This window comes from Chiloscyllium punctatum, chromosome 2, assembly GCF_047496795.1.
Source record: "Chiloscyllium punctatum isolate Juve2018m chromosome 2, sChiPun1.3, whole genome shotgun sequence".
Classification (NCBI taxonomy): Eukaryota; Metazoa; Chordata; class Chondrichthyes; order Orectolobiformes; family Hemiscylliidae; genus Chiloscyllium; species Chiloscyllium punctatum.
This window is the reverse complement of record NC_092740.1, coordinates 87,728,292-87,754,255: the sequence shown is the minus strand read 5'-3', so window position 1 is coordinate 87,754,255 and position 25,964 is coordinate 87,728,292. Positions and strand designations below refer to the sequence as shown.

General features: G+C 40.4%; 1 protein-coding gene across 1 annotated transcript in view; it reads left to right on the top strand.

The window, feature by feature from the left end:
- The window catches only part of LOC140486306 (guanine nucleotide-binding protein subunit alpha-14), a 159,192-nt gene that overhangs the window by 122,145 nt on the left and 11,083 nt on the right, over window positions 1-25,964 (top strand). Inside the window, exons 3-5 of the mRNA XM_072585276.1 lie at window positions 5,762-5,916; window positions 18,247-18,375; window positions 22,323-22,452. Of these exons, the coding sequence (XP_072441377.1) occupies window positions 5,762-5,916; window positions 18,247-18,375; window positions 22,323-22,452 (414 nt within the window). The remainder of the gene's footprint in view (window positions 1-5,761; window positions 5,917-18,246; window positions 18,376-22,322; window positions 22,453-25,964) is intronic.

Genomic DNA, 25,964 nt, shown 5'->3' with positions numbered 1-25,964 from the left:
CGCAGTCCCTGAATGTTGATGTCTAGTTTATTTTATGATTTTGTGAATATCTAGTTAATTTCTATGCTTTAATAATTGTTAATTTTTTTATCGTGAAATGTTATTTGTATTTGTTCATGGAATGTGGACATTGCTGGAAAGGTAAGCATTTATTGTCCATCCTTAATTGCCCAGATGGTCATTACAGGTCAACCACAGTAAGTGGGTCTGGAGACACTTGTAGACAAAGACCAGGGGAGGAGGGGCTGATTCCTTTCCCTAAAGGGCATTAGTGAACCAGCTGATCTTTTGTGACAATTCACAGTGGTTCTATGATTTGGACCATAAGACATAGGATCAGAAATTAGGCCATTCAGCCCATTGACCCTGCTTTGCCATTCAATCATGGCTGATAAGTTTCTTGATCCGATTCTCCTGCTTTTTCTCCCTTTTAACCCTTGATTACCTTGACAATCAAAAACCTATCTATCTCCATCTTTAATATACTCAATAACCTGGCCCCCACAGTCTTCTGTGGCAGTGAATTCCATAGATTCACCTTTCTCTGGCTGAACAATTTTCTCCTTTATCTCCAGTCCAAATGGTCTTCCTTTGCTCTAATGCTGTGCCCTCTGGTCTGAGACACCAATGGAAACATCTCGCCAAAATCCACACTCTCCAGGCCATTCAGTTTTAATTCGATCACCCTTTATCCTTATCAATTCCATCGAATATAGTCCGAGTCCTCAAACATTCCTCATATGTTAAGCTTTTCATTCCTGAGACCATTCTTGTGAACCTTCTCTGAACACACTCCAGGGCCAGTACATCCTTTGAGATATTGGGCCCAAAGCTGCGCGCACTATTCCAAATGTGGTCTGACCAGAGTATTTTAGAGACTCCGAAGTACATCCCTACTTTTATATTCAAGTTCCCTCAAAACAAGTGCCAACTTCCTTTCCTATCTACTGACTCAACCTGCAAGTTTACCTTGAGAGAATCCTGGAGTAGAACTCCCAATCTCTCTGCACTTCAGACTTCTGAATTTTCTCCCCATTTAGAAAATAATCCATACTTCTATTCTTCTCACCAAAGCACATGACCTCTCAGTTTCCCACATTGTACTCCATCTGCCACTTCTTTGCCCATTCTCCTAACATGTCTAAATCCTTCTACAGCCTCCCCACCACCTCAATACTACCTGTCCCTCTACCTATGTATTGTCTGCAAATGTAGCCAGAATGCTGTCAGTTCCTTTGTCTAGATCATTAATATATAAAGGGAAAAGCTATGGTCCCAACACTGACCCTTGCAGAGCTCCACTTGCTACAGAGACTCTTTTATCGCCCGTACTGGCTTTCTCTCCATGTTAGCACCTTGCCTGAATCCCCTGGATTCAGCACCTTACTGAGCAGCCTCCTATGCGGCACCTTGTCAAAGGCCTTCTTGAACTCCAGGTAGATAAGATCCGTTGGCTCTCCTTGATCTGACCTGTTCTTTTCTTCCTCAAAAGATTCTTTCAGATTTTCAAGCGTAACCTCTGCTTGATGAAACCATGCTGACTTTGTCCTAGTTTCCATACACTTCCAAGTATTCAGAAATCTCAACCTTCACAATGGATTCCAGGACCTTACTCGTGACTGAGGTTAGGCAAATCAGCCTGTAGTTTTCTGCCTTTTGCCTTACTCGCTCTTTCAACAGGAGTGTCATGTTAGTGATTTTCCAGTCCTCTGGGACCCTCCATGATTCTGGCGATTTCTGAAAGATCACCTTTAAGACCTCCACTATCTCTGCAGCTATCTCCTTTAGAACTCTGGGGTGTAGTCCATCCGGTCCAGGTGATTTATCCACTTGCAGGATGTTCAGGTTTTCTAGCATCTTCTCTTTGGTGATGGCCACTATGCTCAGCTCTGCCCCCGACACTCGAAATTTTGGGGTCTTTCTTGTATCTTCCACCATGAAGACTGACATGAAGTAAGTATTCAGTTCTTCAGCTTTGTTCTTGCCCCCCACTACTATCTCTCCAGTGTCCTTTTCCAGGGGCCCAATGTCCACTTTTACCACTCTTTTGTCCTTTGTGCATCTTAAAATACTCTTACAGTCTTCCTTTATAATTACTGACTGGCTTACCATCATATTTAATCTTCTCCCTCCTTATTTGTTTCTTGGTTGCCCTTTGTTGGTCTTTGTAAGCTTCCTAATCCTCCGGTTTCCCACTGCATTTTGCCACATTATATACTTTTTTTTGCGTTTATGCAATCCCTGACCTCCGTAATCAGCCATGGTTGCCACATCCTCTCTTTAGTTTGCTGCTTTTTTCCTCGGGATGAATTTTTGCTGTGTCTCCTGATTTGCTCCCAGAAACCCCTGCCATTGCTGTTCCATTGTCTTTCCTGCTCGACTGCTCTCCCAGTCAATTATGCCCAGCTCCTCCCTCTAGCCTCTGTTGTGGCCTATGTTCCGCTGTAATACTGTTACCTCTGATTCTATCTTCTCCTTCTCAAATTGCAGAGTAAATTCAATAATATTATGATCACTGCCTCCTTAGGGTTCCCTCACCTTAAGTTCCCTTATCAAGTCTGCCACATTGCACAAATCTAAATCCAATATTACCTGTTCCCTAGTGGACTCCTCCAAGCCATCTCAGACATTTCACAAATTCTTTTCTTGCAATCCACTACCAATCAGAATTTCTCAGTCCACCTGTATATTGAAACTCTTCCCATGATCACTGTAATTTTGCCTTTCTTACACATCTTTTCTATCTCCTGATGTCTTGTGCCCCAGCTCCTGATTACTGTTTGGAGGCCTGTACATAACTCCAACTGCAGTTTTTTTTTAAACCTTTGGCAGTTCCTCAATTTTACCGACACAAATTCTACACTACCTGACCCTACTTGATTTCTTGCTGTCGACTTAATTTCAGTCCTTATTAATAAGGCAACCCTATTCCTTCTGCCCATCTGCCATTAAGCTAGTTATTTTTAAAACATAATTTGAAGTTTCTTCATCTGCCATGGTGGGATTCAAGCCCACATTCCCTGAACATTTGGCTATGCTCTGGATTGTGAGTCCAGTGACATTACCACTATGCCACCATCTCTCCTAACGGGGACATCTGGTTGCAAAATGACAAGCAAGGCACTGGAATAAATGAAAATTAAACAAGCTCGTTTTAAAAGTAAATTCCAAATGTAAGATTTGCATTCAAGGTCAGAGATAGAACTGTGAAGCGTTCATTAGCTTTGTAATGAAGCCAGCAGATCTATTTTATTTAATATAAGGTTTGCATTGTTTATGCAGTCTCCAGATGAAAGGAGATTGAAAACCCTTTGGAATCAAGAGAGTTCCTTGACAAGGCCAGTAATTGTAGGAGAGGGGTTGTTTGGAAAAAAAATGCTAATGTCAACTTTTTTATATGTTACAGAATCAGTTATGTCAAGTTAATGTAATTTACATTTCCTGTTTGAAGATATTCCAAAATATGCTACATTTCCGTAGATGGGCTGTGGGGATAGAAGGTTCTTTTTGTTTATCTATTTGCTTTACTGAATCTGAGCTGATTGAGAAAGCCAAATTATAATTGTTAGTAGGCTTGCACTTTAAGTGATGAAACTACTAACTATATCAATGCCCATGTGGGCTTGAGTTCAGTTTTCACTCCGAGGGATAAAGCAGCTGGAAGATTTGTCTAGCTTGGAACCAGAGAAAGCTACAGTAAACCTCACGGTGAGTATCAACAGGCAGCTTGGAGAATTCATGGAAGTGCAAGTTTACGCTGAGAAGTCCCTAGTTTTTGAAGGGAATTCACAGGATTGTTCAGCTAATACCTAATGGAAGGATGTCCATTACATTTCATACATTACTTGGTGAATAGTTGGAAAACTGGAGTAGTGACATACCTTTTTGCTTGATCCTCGGAAATTTGAATGAATCTTTAAACTTTTTGTGTAAGGGAAAGATGCAGGGAAAAGTAGAGTTGAGTCTATAGCCTTTGTCTTTATAGGGTATTGCTTAAGGTAGTGCTGTTTGGTTCGTTGAATTTTTCTCCACGCAAAGTAAATGTTTTTGTTTAAAAAAACATGAAATCCCTGAACATAATTCTTTTTCAGTTAGTCACTGGGTGTTCTGAGCTGTCTTCAAACATTAACAGTTTGTAACAGAGTCATAATAATTGCAGAGTTATTATTGCACTGGCAAACATTATCAATCAACTTTTACTGAGTGTTTTAACTGTTCCCCAATCCTGCACTGCCTGGTTCTATCTCTTACCCAAATTCTGCAAATCTGACTGCCGTGGTCGACCGATTATGTCCGCCTGTTCGTGCCCCACCGTACTTGTCTCCACTTATCTCGACTCGGCCCTTTCCCCTTGGTCCAAGAGCTTCTCATGTATGTTCGGGACACCACCCACACCCGCCACCTCCTCCATGAATTCCAATTCCCCAGCTCCCAACATAATCTTTACCATGGACATCCAATGTAAGACCATAAGACCATAAGACATAGGAGTGGAAGTAAGGCCATTCGGCCCATCGAGTCCACTCCGCCATTCAATCATGGCTGATGCGCATTTCAGCTCCACTTGCCAGCATTCTCCCCGTAGCCCTTAATTCCTCTAGACAACAAGAACCTATCAATCTCGGCCTTGAAGACATTTAGCGTCCCGGCTTCCACTGCACTCCGTGGCAATGAATTCCACAGGCCCACCACTCTCTGGCTGAAGAAATGTCTCCGCATTTCCGTTCTGAAATGACCCCCTCTAATTCTAAGGCTGTGTCCACGGGTCCTAGTCTCCTCGCCTAACAGAAACAATTTTCTAGCATCCACCTTTTCAAAGCCATGTATTATTTTGTACGTCTCTATTAGATCTCCCCTTAATCTTCTAAACTCCAACGAATACAACCCCAGTATCCTCAGCCGTTCCTCATATGCTAGACCTGTCATTCCAGGGATCATCCGTGTGAATCTCCGCTGGACACGTTCCAGTGCCAGTATGTCCTTCCTGAGGTGATACATCCGTATCCCCCATGAGGAAGACCTCAAAGCCCTCATTGTTTCTTCTCCCACCAACCCAACTAACCTCTCTCCACCAACACACTCATTTGGTGGAACTGGTCCTCACCCTAAACAATTTCTACTTTCAATCCTCCCTTCAAACCTCCACCCTTGAACCTCGTCTCTCTGTTATGATTCAAAAAAGTCTCAATAGTTTTGCTATGACCTGCATACAAAATGTCTCATACTTCAGTGAAATATATTCAATTGTGAAGTGAAGTTATAGAAAATCAATATAGTTGAAAAGTGAAGCCTGTTATCAGAGCTTAGGTGCCTATTTTACCCATTGTTATAGGAAATCTTCAAAATTAGTCAGATCCATGTGACCAATTTTTATTTCCATTTTCTTCTTCTTCTGTCTTTTTTGTTGTGTTTTATGTTTTAAAATGACTGGACTCCTTCATATAAAATGGATGAAAAATGTCTCTTGGCCAAACCTTCATGCAATCAGAATTAAAACATTGCCATAATAAATGTGTAGTTACATACTGATAAGCTAATCCATTAGAAGGAATAATTATTTAAAGGAAACACCTCAATGCTTGACATTTCCTGAACTTGCTGATGTGTTCCATTAAAAGCAATGAGCAGACAAATAGAACTTGTACTTAGCAGGTAAGTTTCCATGAAGATGCTTCCGTTAAAAGTTTTCTTCTTTGCAATTTATGATTTTGATGAACACAAATATGACAAGACTTTTAAATATCTTAATTTTTCTCAATAGGACAATGCAAATATGGTCCGAGAAGTGGAGGTAGATAAAGTAGTCACGTTTGAGCAAAAATATGTTGAAGCAATAAAGAAATTATGGAGTGATCCTGGCATCCAGGAGTGCTACGACAGACGGCGAGAGTATCAGTTGTCTGATTCTGCCAAATAGTAAGTATAAAATTTGTTCTAAGCTATCATCATCATCATCATCAAGTTTTCTATACTCTCCCATCTTTCATCCATCAGCATTTCGCAGAGACAGTACCAAAAATTGTTTTCATATTTGGATCTTCGGGAATTGGTCTTTCTGTGTGACATCACAAATGTTTATTATTCGTTTTCCTGCCTTTCAGAACTCCATCTTGAGTGACTGTTGCAGAATGTCAAGTTTAGCTGCTTGAATAAGTAATCAAGGAAGCTGAAAGATAACACAAATTTTGCACATTGCCCAGGATATGTCTTGTGTAAGAGACCATGTGGTTTTATTCTAATACAGCTCTTCATTTAAATTCTTCTCTGTAATATGCCCTGCACTACAAGTTTAAAACGGGGCATGGCAAAATAAAATCGAAAGAAGTACCTTCAAGTCCTGTAGTTGGTCAGATCCATGTCTCCGATTTCAATTTCTGTCATTTGTCTTTTCTTTTGTCGTCTTTCATCTTCCATAATGTTTTATTGTCATCTTGTTTGTCATTGGCACCTTGTTTAGAATCTCAACAATGTGGAAACAGGCCATTAGGTCCATCAAGTCTATACCAACCCTTCAAAGAGTTTCCATAGCTAATCCTCCTACTTTACCATGGCTAATCCATCTAACATGCACATCTTTGGAATGTGGGAGGAAACCCACATAGACACATGGAGAATATGCAGACTCCACACAGACAGTCACCCAAGGATGGAATCGAAACAGTCCCTGGTGCTGTGAGGCAGCAGTGCTAACCACTGAGCCACCGCGCTGCTGTTCTGATGTCTCCAGTTTTACTTGGCGTTACCACAATATTTGTTTGATTACCCTTCACTATTTTTCCGTGTTTTATCCATTCCTCTTCCAGTTCCACTGTGTCTAAGTCTCTAAAAATTGCATCACTTTATCTAGTTCTAGAACTTTGTCTTTTTCTTTCAGTTAATGCCATCTCTATCACTCACCTTGACACCTTTCCACACTGTCCATTGCAGATGGTACCATTTCAGTCTCCTCTTGGCTACTTACTCCATTGCTTCCACAATCTTGTGATGTTCTTGTTCTTGACTTGTCCTTTATCCTTTCCCGTCATTCCACATACCCATCTCTACATGTGCATTACATTAATGTCCAGTTGGTCTTTCACTCCTTCTGAGGTTGTTCAAATACCTGTACGATATCACAGCGGCCTTATACATATTGATTTCAGTTTCAAAACTGTTCTATTACACGCCACTCTTCACTGTGTACCTTGCAGATACTCCAACCACAGCTGATCTATTGCTCAATTTCCATCTCCACACTTCATCTTTTGCCAGGACTGATGTGTAGGTACCACTTTTTATTAATTCATGGCATGTTGTGTTTCTAGATAGATCAGCATTTATTGCACTTCCTTAATTGCTCAAAGTTGTGTTTGAGACTCAACTCAGGGGCAGCACGATGGCTCAGTGGTTAGCACTGCTGTCTCTCAGTGCCAGGGACTTGGGTTTGATTTCCGCCTTGGGTGACTGTCTATGAGAAATTTGTACATTCTCCCTGTGTCTGTGTGGGTTTTCTCTGGCTCTGGTTTCCTCCCACAATTCAAATATGTGCAGGTCAGGTGAATTGGGCATGCAAAATTGCTCATTGTGTTAGATGTATTAGTCAGGGGTAAATGTAGGGTCTGGGTGGGTTACTCTTCAGAGGGTTGATGTGGACTTTTTGGAGCTAAGGGCCTGTTTCCGTATTATAGGGAATCTAACCCACATTGCTGTGGCTCTAGAGTTGCATGTTGGCCAGACTGGGTATTGATGACAAATTTCCATCCCTAAAGGATACTTGTGAGCTAGATAGATTTTTATGACAATTAATAGTGGTTTCATGGTTGTCATTAGAACCAGCTTTTTATCCAGATTTCCTTTAAACTGAATTCAAATTTAACAATCTGCCATGGTGGGACTAGAAATCATAACCCCAGCATATTAACCTAGGCCTATGGATTAATAGTCCAGTCATGTTAAGGGAAGTCAATGATGTGATACCAATGTATTCATTTTTTCCCAAATCTTCACTTTATTCCATCACTTTGATTCTCTTCCTAGGCCTCATACTTACATCCCATTAAATTAAGTTTTTGGCCCAATCATCTTCGTAAATGTCTTCCAGTGTTCTCCACTAGAGAATGTCCATAACATTTTTCATGCTATTCAATGCCTTTTGCTCAATGTGACAAGGTAATGTTTTGCCTTGTATAAGCTTATACTCCACAACCATCTGATGAAGGAACAGTGTTCCAAAAGCTAGTGCTTCCACATAAACCTATTGGACTTGTATTGTGTGGTTTTTAACTAGGGTGATAAACTTATCCTTGTTAAGCTCCTCTTCTGTTTGGGCATAGCTGTAACTCTTGGCTACTCTTTTGGTGCGGTCTGTCCCCTTTTATAGATTTTCTAAATGATCTGTCTCTGCAGTCTCTTCTAATGTCAATAAACACAGCCCAAATTCAATCCAGAGAAATCGATCAAAATCTACAAAACAAACATACTTGATCAAGTTTTAAACTGCGTTTAGTTAATCTTACAATGCTGCTTGTTTCTGTTGTTCCTCTTGCTCCCTGGCATCCAGACTGATCATCTCCACTGTTTTTCTGTATCCCCTCATTCATTCTTTGCTGCAAATGTCAGGACAAAATTAATTGGTTGGGCTATCGAACTAATTGTATGAAAATCAGAAGATTGGTTTTGGCTTCCTTTTTGGATGAATAGCATTATCTGCATGAAGTGCTCTGCTATTCTCCTTCAATAAATCTCTATACACAACTTATTAACGTATTATTTTGGGCTGTGTTTTTAATGTCTACATTATAAAGATCCTGCCAAAATGAAAGTATGGCTCAGCATTTCTGAGGAAGCCTTGATCAGAATCTCCTGTCCAAAATGTGGAACACTCTTGTGTAAGCAAAATGTGTAATAATCTGGGAGAGATTGCCTCTCATCAAACAATCCTGCCTAGACTTGCAATATCTAATTTTAAGGATCATGTGATAAGGAATATAACTTTGTTTTTGACCTAAAGAAGAGCTTCTGTAATCAATAAATCCATCGTTTCCAATTTTATAACACTGTCCAACTCTATCTGCTGAAGCATTCGTCCATGCTTTGTCATGTTTAGATTTGATTATTCCAATGCTGCCCTGCCTTATTTCTTATGTTCTATAAAATTGAATTCAGACAAAACTCTGTACCTCAATTTACATGATTGTAGTTTACCCATTTTCCCCTTAACTTGTTGATTTAGAATACTGAATGGCCTGGACAGAGTAGATGTTGGGACGATGTTTCCATTGGTAGGAGAGACTAGGACCTGAGGGCATAGTCTTAGAGTAAAGGGAAGACCCTTTGGAATGGAAATAAGGAGAAACTACTTCAGCCAGAGAGTTGGGAATCTGAGGAATTCACTGCCACAGAAGGCTGTGGAGGCCAGATCATTGAAAAGACTGAGCCAGATAGGTTCTTGAGTATCAAGGGGATCAACAGTTATGGGGATAAAGTGGGAGAATGGGATTGAGAAATGTATCAGCCGTGATTGAGTGGCAGGGCAGACTCGATAGGCTGAATGGCCTAATTTCTGCTCCTATATCTTATGGTCTCCAGTGATTTGTGTTGCATCCCGATCTCATTTTTTTGTTTTAAAGTCTCTGAACATCAGTGTGTTCACCCCCTATCTCTGTTGCCCTTCCGGGGCCTATATTTCTCAAGTATCTGCACTTCTCGAATTCTGGCCTCTTGCTTATTCAGAGAAGTTAAGAATAGCTTCATGAAAGAATGAAAGAAAAGAAAAGCATACATGTGGCAAAGATTAGTGGTAAGCCAGAGGATTCGGAAAGGTTTAGAAGCCAACAAAAGACATTCATAAAAAGTAGAAAATAAACTTTAAGGATATATTTGAAAGTAATATCAAAATGGACAACAAAAGCTTCTTTAAATATATAAAAAGGAAGAGAGAAACCAAAGCTCCTTGGTTAATAAGGCTGGATAAATTCTAATGGGAAACCAGGAAGTTCAAGAGGAGTTGAATAAATATTTTGCAAAAATTTTCATGTGGAAGAGACAAAAATAGCATTCCAAAATTGCTACATTTTCACGGGTCAAAAGTAGGAGAGAAATAAAAACCATAACTAGCACTACAGACAAGTGAGTTAAAGACCAATAAGTCCTCTGGTCCTGATGGGATGCATCCCAGAAAATTAAAGGCAGCAGCCATAAAATAGTGGATGCACTAGTCATAATCTTCCAGGAATTCCTAGATTCTGGACAAGTCCAGGAAGATTAGAAAAATGCAAATATAACATCTTTCTTTAAATAGGGAGGGGACAATGAATAGGTTACTATAGGCCAGTTAGCTTAATGTCTTATCATTGTTGGGGTCAATGATAAAGGATGTAATTGCCGAGTATTTAGAAGTGTGCAATATGATCAATCTGAGTCAGTATCGCTCATAAGGGGGAAATCATACCTGATAACATTTACTCGAACTCTTTTGAGGAGGCAGTAAGCAGAACAGGTAAAGGGGAAGCAGTGGATCGAATATATTTAGATTTTTATCAGGTGCTTGATAAGATATGTGACCATGGTGATGAAGGTAGTAAGTTAATGTGGATAGAGATTGACTTGTAGAAGACAGAGTTGGAGTAAGGAGGGGCATTTTCACGATGGTAACTGGAGCACCACAGGGATTATTGCTGGGGCTGTAACTATTTACAATATACATGAACAACTTGGATGACAAAAATGAATCTATTATAACCAAGCTTGTGAGTGACTCAAAAATAGGTGAAGATGACACAGTCTGTAGTGGGATATAGACAGGTTAGGTGAGTGGCCAAAGACATGGCAGTGGGAATATGATGTGAGATTTTGGATTTTGGCAGGAAGATTAGATGAGCTAAATATTATTTAAATGGAGAAAGATTGCAGAGAAATGCAACACTGGGATTGGGGAGCCCTTGTCCACAAATCATGAAAAACGTTCAACAGATAATAGCAAACGCAAATGAAATGTTGGCCATCACTTCAAAGGGATTACAGAATAGAAGATAGGAATAGGAGTAGGTCATTCAGCCCCTTGAGCCTCCATTATTGCGAGACTATTAATCCTCAAACTTAGCAAATTTTCTGGGGACTAGGTTTCGTATCTCACCATGGTAGATGGTGGAATTTGAATTCAGTTGAAAAGAAAACACAAATTTGGAATTAATCTATATATGTGCGTCTGGATGGCTGAGCAAGCCATTCAAGTGTACCAGTTGCTGCAAAGTCTCAAAGAAATGAAACCGGACAATCGCCAAAACAGTCCTGTCAACCCTCCAACATCCTCCTTACTAACACTTGGGGGCTAGTGACAAAACTGGGAGAGCTATCTCAACAGACTAATCAAGCAACAGCCTGATATTGTAAGATATGATTCCGTGAATATGACGTCCCAGATATGACTATCACCATGTCTGGATATGTCCTGTCTCACCAGTGGGACCACCCCAGCAGAGGTGGCAGCATGGTGGTATACAGTGAGGAGGGAGTTGTCCTGGGAGTCCTCAACATTGGTGCAGGACTCCATGAAGTTTCATGACTTCAGATTAAACATGGGTGAGGAAACATCCTACTAATTATCAAGTACTGCCCTCCCTCGGCTCAGTACTCCTCCATGTTGACAATACACTGAGAAAGCGCTGAGGATGGCAAAATGTACTCTGGCTGGGGGATTTCAATGTGCTCCACCAAGAATGGTTTGGCAGCAACACTACTGTTTGAGCTGGTCGGGTCCTAAAGGACATAGCTGCTACACTGGGTCTGTGGCAGGTGCTGAGGGAACCAGCAAGAGGGAAAAACATACTTGAATTCATCCTTACCAATCTGCCGTTTGCAGATCCATCTGTCCATGGCAGTATTAGTAAGAGTAACCACCGCAGAGTTCTCGTAGAGATGAAGTCCCACCTTCACATTGAGAAGACCCTCCATGTGTTGTGTGGCACTATCATCTTGATAAGTGGCTCAGATATGAACAGATCTAGCATCTAAAGACTGAGCATCCATGAAGTGCTGTGGGCCATCAGCAGTAAAATTGTATTCCACAATAGCCTAGTATATCCCCCATTACCATCAAGCCAGAGGATCAATGGAGAGTGCGCAAGAGCAGCACCAGGCATACCTGAAAATAACCTAGTGAAGCTACCAAGCGGGACTACTCACATGCCATACAGCATAAGCAGCAAATGATAGAGCTAAGCGATCCCACAATCAGTGGATCAGATTTAAGCACTGCAATCCTGCCACATCGAGACACACATGGTGCTGGACAATTGAATAACACCACTGGAGGAGGCGGCTCCACGACTGCCAAATGATGGAAAAGCCCATCACACTAGTGGAAATATAAGGCTGAAGCTTTCGCAGCAGTTTTCAGCCAGAAATGCTGAGTGGGTGATCCATCTTGGTCTCCTCCAGTGGTCCCCAATATATCCCCAGATACCAGTTAATTCACTCCATGTGATTTGAATACACTGGATATTTTAAAGGCTATTGGCCCTGCCAACATTCCGGCAATAGTACTTAAGACTTGTGCTCCAGAATTTGCCACTCCCCTAGTGAAGCTTTTCCAGTACAAATAAAAAGTAGGATAAATCCAATCCAGCCAAATACCATCCATCTATGTTCGATCACATCAGTAAAGTGATGGAAGATGTCATCAAAGTTTCCATTAAGCAGTACTTGTTCATCAATAACCTGCTCAGTGACGGGGTAAAAACAATGCTGGAAACCAGATTCTGGATTAGATTGGTGCTGGAAAAGCACAGCAGTTCAGGCAGCATCCGAAGAGCAGGAAAATCAATGTTTCAGGCAAAAGCCCTTCATTCCTGATGAAGGACTTTTGCCTGAAACGTCGATTTTCCTGCTCCTCGGATGCTACCTCAGCTGCTGTGCTTTTCCAGCACCACTCTAATCCAGAACCTGCTCAGTGACACCTGGTTTGAGTTCCACGATGGTCCACTCAGTTCCAGACTCATTACAGTCTTATTCAAACATGGTCAAAAGATCTGAATGTATGGGATGAGATGAGAGTGACAGCCTTTGACATCAAGGCTGCATTAGACTGAGTGTGGCATCAAGGAGTCCTAGCAAAACTGGAATCAATGGGTATTGGGGGAAAATTCTCTGCTGGTTCGAGTCATACCTGACACATCAGGTGGTTGTAGTTGTTAGTCATCACAGCTCCAGGACATCTCTGCAGGAGTTCCTCCTGGTAGTGTCATAGCCCAGCCATCTTTAGCTGATTCATTAATGAACTTCCTTGGATTGTAAGGTAGGAAGTAGGGATGTTCACCGATGATTGTGTGCAATGTTCAGTACGATTTGCCATCCCTCAGATACTGCAGCTGTCTGTGTTCAAATGCAACATGATCTGGACAATATCCAGGCTTGGATCGACCAGTAGCAAGTAACATTGATACCACACGTGCCAGCTGTGACCATCACTAATAAGAGACTATCTAACCACCCTGTCTTGACATTCAATGGTGTTACCACCACTGAATCCCCCAGTATCAACATCCGGGGGTTATCATTGACCAGAAACTTAACTGGACTCACCATGTAAACACAGTGGCTACATGAGCAGATCAGAGGCTAGAAATACTGTGGCAAGTAACCTGACTCTTCAAAGCCTGTCCACCATCTACATGGCACCAGTCAGGTGTGTGATGGAATAGTCCTCACTGGCCTGGATGAATACAGCTCCAAAAACACTTAAGCTTGACAGCATCCAAGACAAGGCAGCCCGTTTGATTGGCACTACATCCACAAGCATGCACTCACTACACCACTGATGCTCCGTAGCAGCAGTGTGTACCATCTCCAGGATATACTGCAGAAATTCACTCAAGATACTTATTCAGCACCTTCCAAACCCACGACCATAGCTTGCTAGGAGGACCAGGGCAACAGATACGTGGGAATGCCACCACCTGCAAGTTGTTCTCTAAGCCACTTACCATCCTGACTTGGAAATATATCTCTGTTCCTTCACTGTCACTGGGTCGAAACTGTGAAATTTCTTCCCCATGAGCATTGTGGGTCAACCCACAGCAGGTGGGCTGCAGCAGTTCAAGAAGGCAGCTCCCCACCACCTCAGGGAAAATTCCCAACAATAATGAATGCTGGCCATCCAGCAAAAGCCACAACTCACAAATGAATTAAAAAAAGTAAGATTGTGGCTGATTTGAAATCTAACTCCATATTTCTGCCTTGGGCCTGTAATTCTTGGTACCCTTATTTAATAAAAAATTGTCTATGTCAGGTTTAAATTTAACAATTGAATTACCATCAATCGTCATTGAGGAAGAGAGTTCCAAACCTTTACAATTCTTTGCATGTCGAAATGCTTTCTAACATCTCTCCTGAACGGTCTGGCCCTAATTCTTAGGCTATGCCCCTGGCTGTAGAATCTCTAACCAGTGGAAAGTTTATGTACTCTGACTTTATTTGTTGTTATCCTGAAGACCTCCATTAGATCACCCCTAATCTCACCCAAAGGGTGATTTTGCTGAAACTGTACAAGACCACATCTGGAATACTGTGAACAATTTTGGGCTCCTTACTGGCATTGGAGGCAGTCCAGAGAAGGTTCTCTAGCCTGATACTAGCAATGGTGGGACTGTCTGTTTTTAAGAGGAGAGGTTGAATAGATCAGGCCAATAGTTATTGGGATATAGAAGAATGAAAAGTGACATTCTACAAACGTACCAGATTCATAGAGGACTTGGCAGGGTAGGTGCAAAAAGCTAGTTTCCTCTTGTGGGGGAGTGTGGGACCAAAGGGCATAATTTAAGCACAATGGGTTGCACCTTTCAGAGATGAGGATTTTTTTTTGAGGGTTGTGAAGCTGTGGGATTACTTATCACACAGGGTTGTTGAGAGTTGGTCATTAGTATCTATGGTCTAATTGAATGGCAGAATAGTCAGTCATACAGCACAGAAGGATCCCTTCAGCCCATTGAGTCACCATTGACCTATCTATGTGTATGCCACTTTCCAGCACTTGATCCATTACCTGAATGTTGTGAACATTTGAAGTGTTCATTCACATATTTTTTAAAGGTTGTGCACCTTATTGATGACTACTCTCCCAGATGATGCATTGCAGCTTCTTATCACTGTCTGAATGAAGAAAGTTTTGTCAAATTCTTTCTCTCCCCTCTTTTTATTAACTCATTGATTAATGGGCACAGCTGCTTTTGACCCACAATGTCAATGCCCCTCAATCTCATCCCATCTCAATCTTCTGTAAAGAAACTGACCTGGGGTTATGCAGTCTCTCCTCATTGCTAAAATGTTCCAACCCAGGCAACATCCTGGTCAATCTCTTCTGCACCCCCTGCACATCTTCTGCAATCACATCCTTCTGCAATCACATTCTTCCTATAGTGTGGCAGTCAGAGCTGTACACAGTTGTGGGTTAACTAGTTTTGTACATCTCCTACATAGCCTCCTGCTCTTATGACCTGTGTGTGACTGGAAGCCTTATTCTGTTAACCTGTTTAGGGATCTGTGGACAAGCACCTCAATATTCCACTGTTCTGAGCTTTCTAGTATCCTCCCCTTCACTGAATAGTCCTTTGTGGTGGTGTTTCTTTCAAATTGTATCACCTCGTTCGTGTCAGGGTTAAATTTAATTTGCCTATCTGATCAATCTCCTATATCCTCCTGTAACTTAAGACCTTCTTCACTATCAATCATTCAGCCAATCTTCATGTAAATGTTATACCACCACCCTGTGTCTCCTACCAGGAACCTAATTTTGGATCTATTTTGCCAAGTTACTCTGGCTGTCATGTGCTTTTACCTTCTTTATCCACCTCCCATGTGGGACCTTATCAAAGGCTTTAATTGAAATCCATAAGAGCTACATCAATTGCACTACCTTACTCTAAACACTTGTACCCATCCTTGCAAAATTAAATCAAATTTGTTAGGTGTGACCTCTTTTTGACAAAGCCATGCTGTCTCTTCCTGATCAAATCTTGCCTCTCCAAGTGGCGATTAGTACTCTCCTTTGGAATTTTCTCCAGTGGTTTCCCTACTCTGGTTGAATGGCCGCCTGTTGCTCATAGGTCTTAGGGTGGTCTTATCCTAGTTGTTGCACCATGGGCACTTCAGCTTTAACTACCTAAATTCATTGTTTGGAATTACCTCCTTATTCCCTCTATCTTTTGAAGTGCTCCTTCAAACCTACATGTTGACAACTTCTGCGTATGTGTGTAATACCTCCTTATGTCTCTTTGTCAAGTTTGTTAATCCCCCTGTGAATTGCCTTAGGACATTTTCTGACATTAAAGTGCTACATATGTGCAAGTTGTTTCTTTAAAAATAAATTAAATCTCATCTTGACATGCTGTACACTTGTGAAAACAAGCTCTTTATTTCAAGTTGACTTCATCTGTCTCAACCCCAATTTATTTCCATGATATAACATTGACAAAGACATATTGTTATAGGCAGCCATTATGGAAAAAGTATTAAAGCAATTGAGCATATACAGTGCAGACTTGTCAGAGTGATAACAGCAATGAAAAGCTGTAGCTATGAGAAACTGCTACATTCCATGGGAGCAGAGGCACATCGTGCATTGAAAAGTATAGCAGCATGGATTGAAAATATGTTTGTGAAGAGGAAACAAAAGTGTCAGTGTTAGGTTCAAATTATTCTCTGTATCTGTATTTGTAAAGGTGATTTGAATTATGGTTTTGAGGGAAGGGAATGACATTGTTAAAATGTCTTCCTTATATAAAAGAAAGAAAATAGCCCTAGTCTAGAGAGCACATATTACTTGGATTTATCAATATAGTAATAGGAAATTGGAGCTTAGGGCAAATTGGAATTGTTTCCACTGGAACTGTGAGACCCTGACTATATTTAATTGATAATTTCAAAGTAATGCAGGGTTGTGAAAACTATTTTCTCTGTTTCTACTAATGAGGATAACTCATTTAGAAATATTATTGTAAATAATGAGAGTTTCATAGATTTTGATGAAGTGATTGATTAGAATTTCAAATACTTTGCTGTTAAAATTTCTTCAATAAAGGAGAGACATAAGTCAATGAGATGAAAGCAAAACAGTGTTGTTAGCTTGAACTGTTCTAGTCAAGAGCCAACAGTGGACTGGCGCCTCTCTTGTTTTGGAGCCCTCAATGGGTATTCATAACTTTTTCTTTGATCCAAACCAAGATTGATAAAAGAAATGAACTGACAACTGTGAGCTAAAGATGACTTCTGGATTGTGGGTAAAGCTTTTTAAAAGAAAAACGGAGTTGAGGCATGTCCTGGAAGTTAATTACAGGTTGGTTCCTGATCAAAAAGTTCTGCAGACACTTCATCACCAAGGAAAAACATTGTTCCAACAGATAGCAGAAGTTGGCTATTGAGGTCAGTCCATGGAAACTCATTCCAGCAAGTCTGGCAAAGACCTTGTGCTGAGACAGATGGCAGAAGTTGAATAGTAATTTGGACATGGAGGATATGGTTAAGCTGTCAGGGAGTGATCATAGATTGAATTGTGTTTTGGATATGAAGAAAGAATCTGGTTGTTTGCGCTACAGTACACCAAGATTTGAAAGCTCCCGGTCTAACCTCTCTGTATGACACCCTTTGAGTGACTGTAAAGGTGACCCTGATCAACATACTCATTCAACCATCATCTATCACTATGGAACAACATATCATGAAAATCACTTAAGTAATCTGTCAGTTTTGTTATTTCTTTTACTCCCTTAAGTGTTTATCTGTTTGTCTTTTGTGTGAATGGGCCTGGAAAAAAAAACTCTGGGTAAGTATAGACCAATTCGATTACTTTGCTGTTTAACTTTTGCTGTGCTCAATTTACTATATTGGTGATAAATTGCTAAGTCTTTTGTTTAATATGCAAATCAATGTTTGGAATTAATTATTCATTTAGTTTGGTTATTCAAAAGTCTGGTTAGGAAACATTGGGGTCAATTTTGAGGGTTTTTATTTGAAGGCTTTGATTTTACTGTTGCAAATAGAGAAGTAGACAGACTGATTTGGTTTAATCATCTCCATAACTCTGCTATAAAGTTTTGTTTCTATGAGATTTTGTCACATTTCAGGAACTAGACTAACCAGAAACTATTAAATATGTTTGTCTTTGGCAACTGTTGGTATGCATCAGTTTTAATTCTGCTTTTCTTAAACATTGATGCAGTGAATCACATTGAAGGATTTCTAATTTGCTGTGATTGATCTCTCTTCGTTTTCCAGCTATCTTAGTGACGTAGACCGCATTAGTTCACCAATATATATACCAACTCAGCAAGACATACTGCGTGTCAGGGTACCAACAACTGGAATAATTGAATATCCTTTTGATTTGGAGAACATAATCTTCAGGTATTGAAACTGGATAGTTAGAAATGGATTTTTCATTTTAATGTGAGAAAGCACCATGTCAATTTCACATGAATCAAAACATAATATCTATGCAAAAATGGAGACTCATTTACATCGCTCATTCAGGGAACACAGTTTGAGAAACACATAGCACTAACTTGGCTATTGTATTTACCACAAGCTCAAATTAATACTAAATCCCAAGTCAGTCAGCATTCTGATAACTGAAATGCAATGACTGACTAACCATCTTCGAACCTTTCTGGTTTCGAATGTTTGACTTTGTGATTTCTTGAACTGATGATTTACTCCATGTGCAATTTTTGATAACACACTGGCAATATTTTGATGTATGAATGTGCGCATCAACCTTAATTTATGGTGTAGTAGCCACATTTACAATCATGGCTGATCTCATTGCTCCACATTCCCAATTATGTCTGATAACCTTTCACACCCTTGCTGAGCAACCTCTATCTTAAAGATGCTTCCACTGCCTTTTGAGGAAGAACAGTTCAAAGATTCGTGACCTTCTGTGAGGGAAAAAAAAACTTTGCCTGTCTCTTAAATGGATGATCCCTTATTTTTATATGGTGATCTTTAATTCAAAACTACCTCAAGTGGAAGCATCCTTACCATATCTGCTCTGTCAGGACTCCTCAGGATCTTGATTGTTTCAGTCAAGTTGCCTGTTACACCTCTAAACTCCAGCAGGTACAAGCTGAGCCTGCCCAACCTTTCCTTTATGTATGATAATCCACCCATTCTAGGTTTTAGTCTAGTCAACCTGTCTGAACTGCTTCCAAGATGCTTGAATTCTGCCTTAAATAAGGAGACCAGTGTTATGTATGGTGCTTCAGATGTGGTCTCCCCAGTGCTCCTGTGGGATTGAAGCATGACCTCCCTCCTTGTATTGCATTCCACTCTGAATAAACAATAACATTCTCTTAGCTGTCATTATTCTTTGTTAAACCTTTGCAGTAACCTTGTGTAATTTACACACAGGGTCACCCAGATCACTTGTATCTCCAAGTTCTGTAATCTCTCAACATTTGGATTATATGCTTTATTTCTATTCCTATTTGCAAAATGGACAGTTTCACATTTCCCTTTGTCAGATCTTTGTCCACTCACTTATAACCCATCTGTATCTGGTGTTGTAATGCCCTCTACACAACTGGCTTTTCTTGCTATCTTTGTGTCACAAGCAAATGTAGCAGCCATACTTTTGACTCCTTTCACAAAGTAATTTATATAAATTGTAAGAATTTGAGGTCCCAGCACTGGTCCTTGTGGCACGCCAGACATCATGTCATACCAACTGGAAAATGACCATTTAAATCTACACTTGGCTTGCAGTTAGCCAGCCAAACTTCATGTCAAATATGTTACACCCTACACCGTGGACTTCTGTTTCCCACCAAACCTTTGTGGCACCTTGTTAAATGCCTTCTGAATCTAAGTACAGAACATGCACCAATTTCCCTTTTATTCAAAGCACATGTTACTTCCTCAAGGAGCTCCAATTAATTTGTTAAACATGATTTTTCTTTCTGAATACCATGCTGACCCTCTGCCTGATTTCCTTGAACCTCTGAGTGCCCCTGCCATAATATCTTTGATAATAAAATGGTCCATTAGTTTCCTGCTTTGAGTGTATCCTTTTTTGAATAAAGGTGTTACATCCACCCTTTCCAATCCAGTGGAACCTTCCCCCAAATCTATGGAGTATTGGAAAATTACTACCAATGCATCAACTTTCTCATGAGCCATTTCATCTTAGTTTTTTTTGAGAAATATTGTTTCACAGATCCATATCCATACGTTGAATTATTGCAACAAACTACTTTCAGAGACATACAAAGGTTTTGTTGTAGATTAGTTCCACTTTCCCCTTCTGGATCCTTTCCTTGTCTGGAAGTCAACATTCCAATGGGGAAGAACCCTTTTTTTTTTTTTGAAACCATGATTTGGAGATGTCGGTGTTGGACTGGGGTGTACAAAGTTAAAAATCACACAACACCAGGTTATAGTCCAACAGGTTTAATTGGAAGCACACTAGGTTTCAGAGTGTCGCTCCTTCAGGTGATAGTAGAGGGCTCAATCCTAACATAGAATTTATAGCAAAAACTTAGTGTGATGTAACTGAAATTATACATTGAAAAACTGATAGTCTGTTAAATCTTTCATCTGTTTAAATACCATGATAGTTTCACTTCTTTCATGTGTAAATCACAAAACTTTTTATTAAAAAGTTGCATTCTTGGGTTAGCTGTTAACAATGGTGATAGCTAGACAATATGTTGAAGGTATTAGCCCCCTGTGTTCTCTGTCTATGCCGTGATGTTTAGATTGATTCTAATCTAAAAAGTGAGATAATGGGGTTTTACATGAATGCGTGCGGTTTTTGAGCAAAGTACAATGTAACCCTTCAAGTACAAATTCACCCCACAAAATATCTGTGTGTGTCTGTCTGGGTTGGGGGTTGAGATTGTGAGAAAGTGCGAGTGTGTGTGTGTAGTGAGTGTAGAGTGTCTTAAGTCTGTGAGGGGGTGCATGTGAAAGTATGGGAGTGTGTATGTGTGTATGGGAGTGCCTGTGTGCGCACATAGACACCCACACACACCCTTACAGACATACACACTCCCACACTCTCACATATACGAAGAACACTATATGAAGAACCTCCCTCAAAACCTAGCTGTCTTTTGTTATCAGTACTTTTTTTAAAAACTGGAGCAGGTGGGATTTGAAACAGAGCCTTCTGGCCCAGATGTAGGAACAGTGCCCCTCAAATGGAGCCCTCTGGATCAGGGAAAGCCATACCACAATGCCACAAGAGGCCCCAATATTGTTAATTGAGCTGTTTAAAGACATTACCAAATCACCCATGTTACAAATTAAAAGGTCTTCTCCTATTTCAAATCTTAGGAATTGAATTTACCTTAATTACTTTATTTAAAGTCCCACTTAGGTGATGAGGTATTTAAAGGTTGTTTAAAAAGTTGGACTTTACAAATTCCAGCGCAATATTTAACACACTTCACTTGTGGAACTGATTCTTAATAAAACTAAGAATGAAGGTAGTTGTTTCTGTTTTCTGTTTAAATTACTATATCCCATTGTCTCTGCTGGTGGTCTCTCTCTGACCAGATATCTTAAATTGAACCAGTCTCATTTGCCAGCATTTAGCCCATATCACTCTAAATCCCTTCCATTCATGTATCCATCCAGATGTCTTTTAAATGTTGCTGTAATTGTACCAGCCTCCACGTGCTCTGGCAGCTCATTCCATACATGTATCACCCTCTGCATGAAAATGTTGACCCTTAGGTCCCTTTTAAATCTTCCCTTCCCACCTTAAACCTATGCCCTCTAGTTTTGGACTCCCCTATCCTGGGAAAAAGATCTAGGTTATTCACCCTTTCCAAGTCCCTCATGATTTTATAAATATCTCTCCAGTCGCCCCTCAGTCTATTCAGCCTCTCCCTAAAGCTCAAATGCTCCAATCCTGGCAACATCCTTGTAAATCTTTTCTGCACCCTGTCAAGTTTAACAACATCTTTCTATAGCCAGGAGACCAGAGTTGCATGCAGTATTCCAAAAGTGGTCTAACCAATGTCCAGTACAGCTGCAACATGACGTTCCAAATTCTACATTCAATGCAATGACCAACAGAGGCGAGCATACCAAGTGCAGCCTTCTGTACCCTGTCTACGTGTGACTCCACTTTCAAGGAAATATGAGCCTGCACTCAAGTCTTTTTGTTTGGTAACACTTCCCAGGATCCTACCATTAACTGTATAAGTCTTGCCCTGATTTGCCTTCCCAAAATGCAGGACCTCACATTTATCTAAATTAAACTCCATTCTGTTTCTAGTTTACATATTCTATGTTTGAGCATTCAATACTATTGAGTTTGAAATTTTTTTTGCTTTACTTTGTAGGATGGTGGATGTTGGAGGTCAGAGATCTGAACGAAGAAAATGGATTCATTGTTTTGAGAATGTCACCTCAATCATTTTCTTAGTTGCACTAAGTGAATATGATCAGGTTCTGGCTGAATGTGATAATGAGGTAATTATTTATTGGCAATCGTGTGATAGGATTGTCAACAAGATCCAACTTTTACTGAAGACTTGTACTTTTTAAAAAAAAGTGTTAGAAATTCCTAAAGTCACAAAAAAATGGAGGAAATTTCTGAAGTTAATTATTTTTCTGGATCTTGTGTAGCATTGGCATTATCAAAAACAGAGGCACTTATCATAGCTTTGCACGGATGGTAAAGAATAACCAGTGCCATATTCCTCAATTTACACACATTTTCCTGTCATTTCATCTGTTTTAAAAAAAACTTTTCCGTGTTCAGTCAGTTTTTTTGAGTCTCTGTCCTGATGCTGAAATTTCTGTAAGAAAATGTTTTACAATGCAATTAATGACCTGGATGAGACACATCGTAAAGAAAGCTTAAATATTAAGTTTATGTTCTTCCATGTAACGATGAAACTTAATTCACCTCGTTTATGAACCTTCTTTTTGTGCTATGTATTTCACTCGGATTATTGATAGTACTGTGAAAACAAAAACACTGCTGCCTCACAGCGTCAGGGACCTGGGTTCAATTCCAGCCTCTGGCGACTATCTGAGCGGAATTTGCGTGCTCTCCCCGTATCTGTGTGGGCTTACTCCAGATGCCCCAGTTTCCTTCCACAGTCCAAAGATGTGCACGTTAGGTGGATTGGCCATGCTAAATTGCCAATAGTGTCCAGGTTAGGTGGATTAGCCACGAGAAATGCAGACTAACAGGGCAATGGAAGAGATGAGAGTCTGGGAGGGATGCTCCGAGGAGAGCCAGTGTGCACTTAGTGGGCCGAATGGCCTGTTTCTACACTGTAGGGATTCTATGATTGAATGAATTAGTTTCCTTTCAGAACTTGCCACAAAAATTAATTTCAATCAAATAACAGAAATGAAGTGAATAATTGACAATGAAAATAATACCAAATAAATGAAATGGAGTCTGAGTAAGGCTAAGTGGTCTGACGAGGTAAAAACAATGACTGCAGATGCTGAAAACCAAATACTGGATTGGTGGTGCTGGAAGTTATTTCCCTTTGAATGTGAGCTTCATTTATTTATTCTAGTTAAATGCCAATGTAAAAGTTGTAGATTCTGGTTCTAGTTCACTATAATACTGCATACAAAGGGTTTCGATTTTGACTGGATTTGGTGGATAGTGGGATTTGGGAAATTTCTTGATTTCCTTCATTTTCAACTGATGTGATCTTTTTTCTGGAGCCGCGGAGTGGGATCAAAATGGGATAGGCTGTGCCTTACCATTGGGGACAGAGCAGGGGCGGGTGAGTGAGGAGTTGAAAAGGTGACTCTGGTTCTCCAGGATTTTGTCCCAGTCATTTCTGGAAACAGCCCTGAAGCCACATGCCCATACATAACAATCTATGTTAACCGAAGGCCCGAGTGCATGATTTTGCTGGTTTATGCTCCAGTGCCATCATAGTGCCAAGTTGTAACCTAATCACAATTTCCCCGTATACCCTCCATACCAATTCACCTTATACCCACCATGAGGAATCTCAGAAACCATGCTGAGAAGAAATAAAGTTCTCAATATCTATTCTTCCTTTTTATTCATTTGTGGGACATACAGGTTATGCTGACTGGGTCAGCATTTATTGCATTTCCCTGTTGTCCTTGAGAAGGTAGTGGTGAGCTGTCACCTTGAACTGTTACAGTGCATGTACTGTTGATAGACCCTCAATGCCTTAAAAGAGAGAATTCTGGGGATTTGACTCAGCAGCAGGGAAGGAATGGTGATCTATTTCCAAGTCATTAAGATGAGTGGTTTGGATGGGAAACTTGCATTTGGTGGTGCTCTAATGTATCTGCTGTCCTTGTCCCTCAAAAAAGATTTTTTTAAAAACTCATAAATGCCTGTTCAAAGCACATAAATTCCCTCCAGACTTAATTAATAATTCCACATCAAATCTTTTAATGACCTCTCTGAGCTGTCAATCAATATATAAACAAGAACACCCATTTCCCCTCCACAGTGACGATAGGTTATGGAAAGCAGTCAAATATTCACAATGTTAGAATGAAAGCACTTGTGGTTCTGTCAATGAACAACTATTAAAACAGTTAGAACTGATTTTTATCTGCTCAGGCAGGTTTATGTTAATTTTAAAGGGCTGAACATTTAAATAACTTGGCAGCATGATAGTTTGACAGACCGTACCCACCTTTTCACTCAGAATAATGATTGTTTGGAGTACCCTTCTTAAAAGGGCTAAGGAAACTCAGTTTAGATTAGATTAGATTAGATTACTTACAGTGTGGAAACAGGCCCTTCGGCCCAACAGGTCCACACCGCCCTGCCGAAGCGTAACTCACCCATACCCCCACATCTACATCTACATCTACCCCTTACCTAACACTACGGGCAATTTAGCATAGCCAATTCATCTGGCCTGCACATCTTTGGACTGTGGGAGGAAACCGGAGCACCCGGAGGAAACCCACGCAGACGCGGGGAGAACGTGCAAACTCCACACAGTCAGTCGCCTGAGGCGGGAATTGAACCCAGGTCTCTGGCGCTGTGAGGCAGCAGTACTAACCACTGTACCACCGTGCCACCGTTTAATGAGTGTGTTCATCATTTTTCGTATTGATGGCATCAAGGAATACTATCATCACATCATATAGAGTGATGGAACAAATGTGGACTTAATGAGCTCCTGTTCCTGAGACATGCAATTATTGATCATTCCTATTTGTTCTTAAGGTGATGCTGTGCAACTTGATTTTCATTGCTGCCCTCCATCTGATGTAGATATACCCATAACAGTGATGGACAAACCAAGGACCAGTGTTTTTTAAAAAAAAAGGACGCATTTATAACCATCTTCAGGCAGAAGTACCAAGTGGATGATTCAGCTTGCCATCATTAGTAGGTCACCACCTCACATACATCAGTCTTTAACCAATTTGATTCATTCCATGTGATATCAAGAAAAGACTTGAGACACTGAGACAGCAAATTTTTCAGTGATTGATAACTAGCCATTTTCCTGCAAAACTATTCTATTACAGCTACATCACTGACCTATGCCGGACAATGTGGAAAATTGCCCAGGTAAGTTTTGTTCATAAATAGCAGGATAAATCCAATTTGGCCAATTACAGCCCCACTGGTTCTTTCTCAATCAACATCAAATGAATGGAAAGTATTATCCTGGCAAGTGCCATCAAGGGAAACTTGGTCGGCGTGAACAAATTGGACTAAAGGGTCAGTTTCCATGTTGTATGACTCAATGACTCTACAACATATTGTGTACGTCAAGGTTCAACCATTATAGCCCCAGCATTGCTCCAGAGTTTTCCCAGGGTAGTGTCCTTAGCCCAACCATTTTGAGTTGGTTCATCAATGATATCATCATAAGCTCTGAAGTGGAATTGTTTGACAGTTGTACAAGGCATTCAATACCATCTACAACTTCTCAGTTACTGAAGCAATCTGTGTCCTTATGGCCAACATTGAGGCCTGGGCTGCTGAATGGCAAGTAATCTTT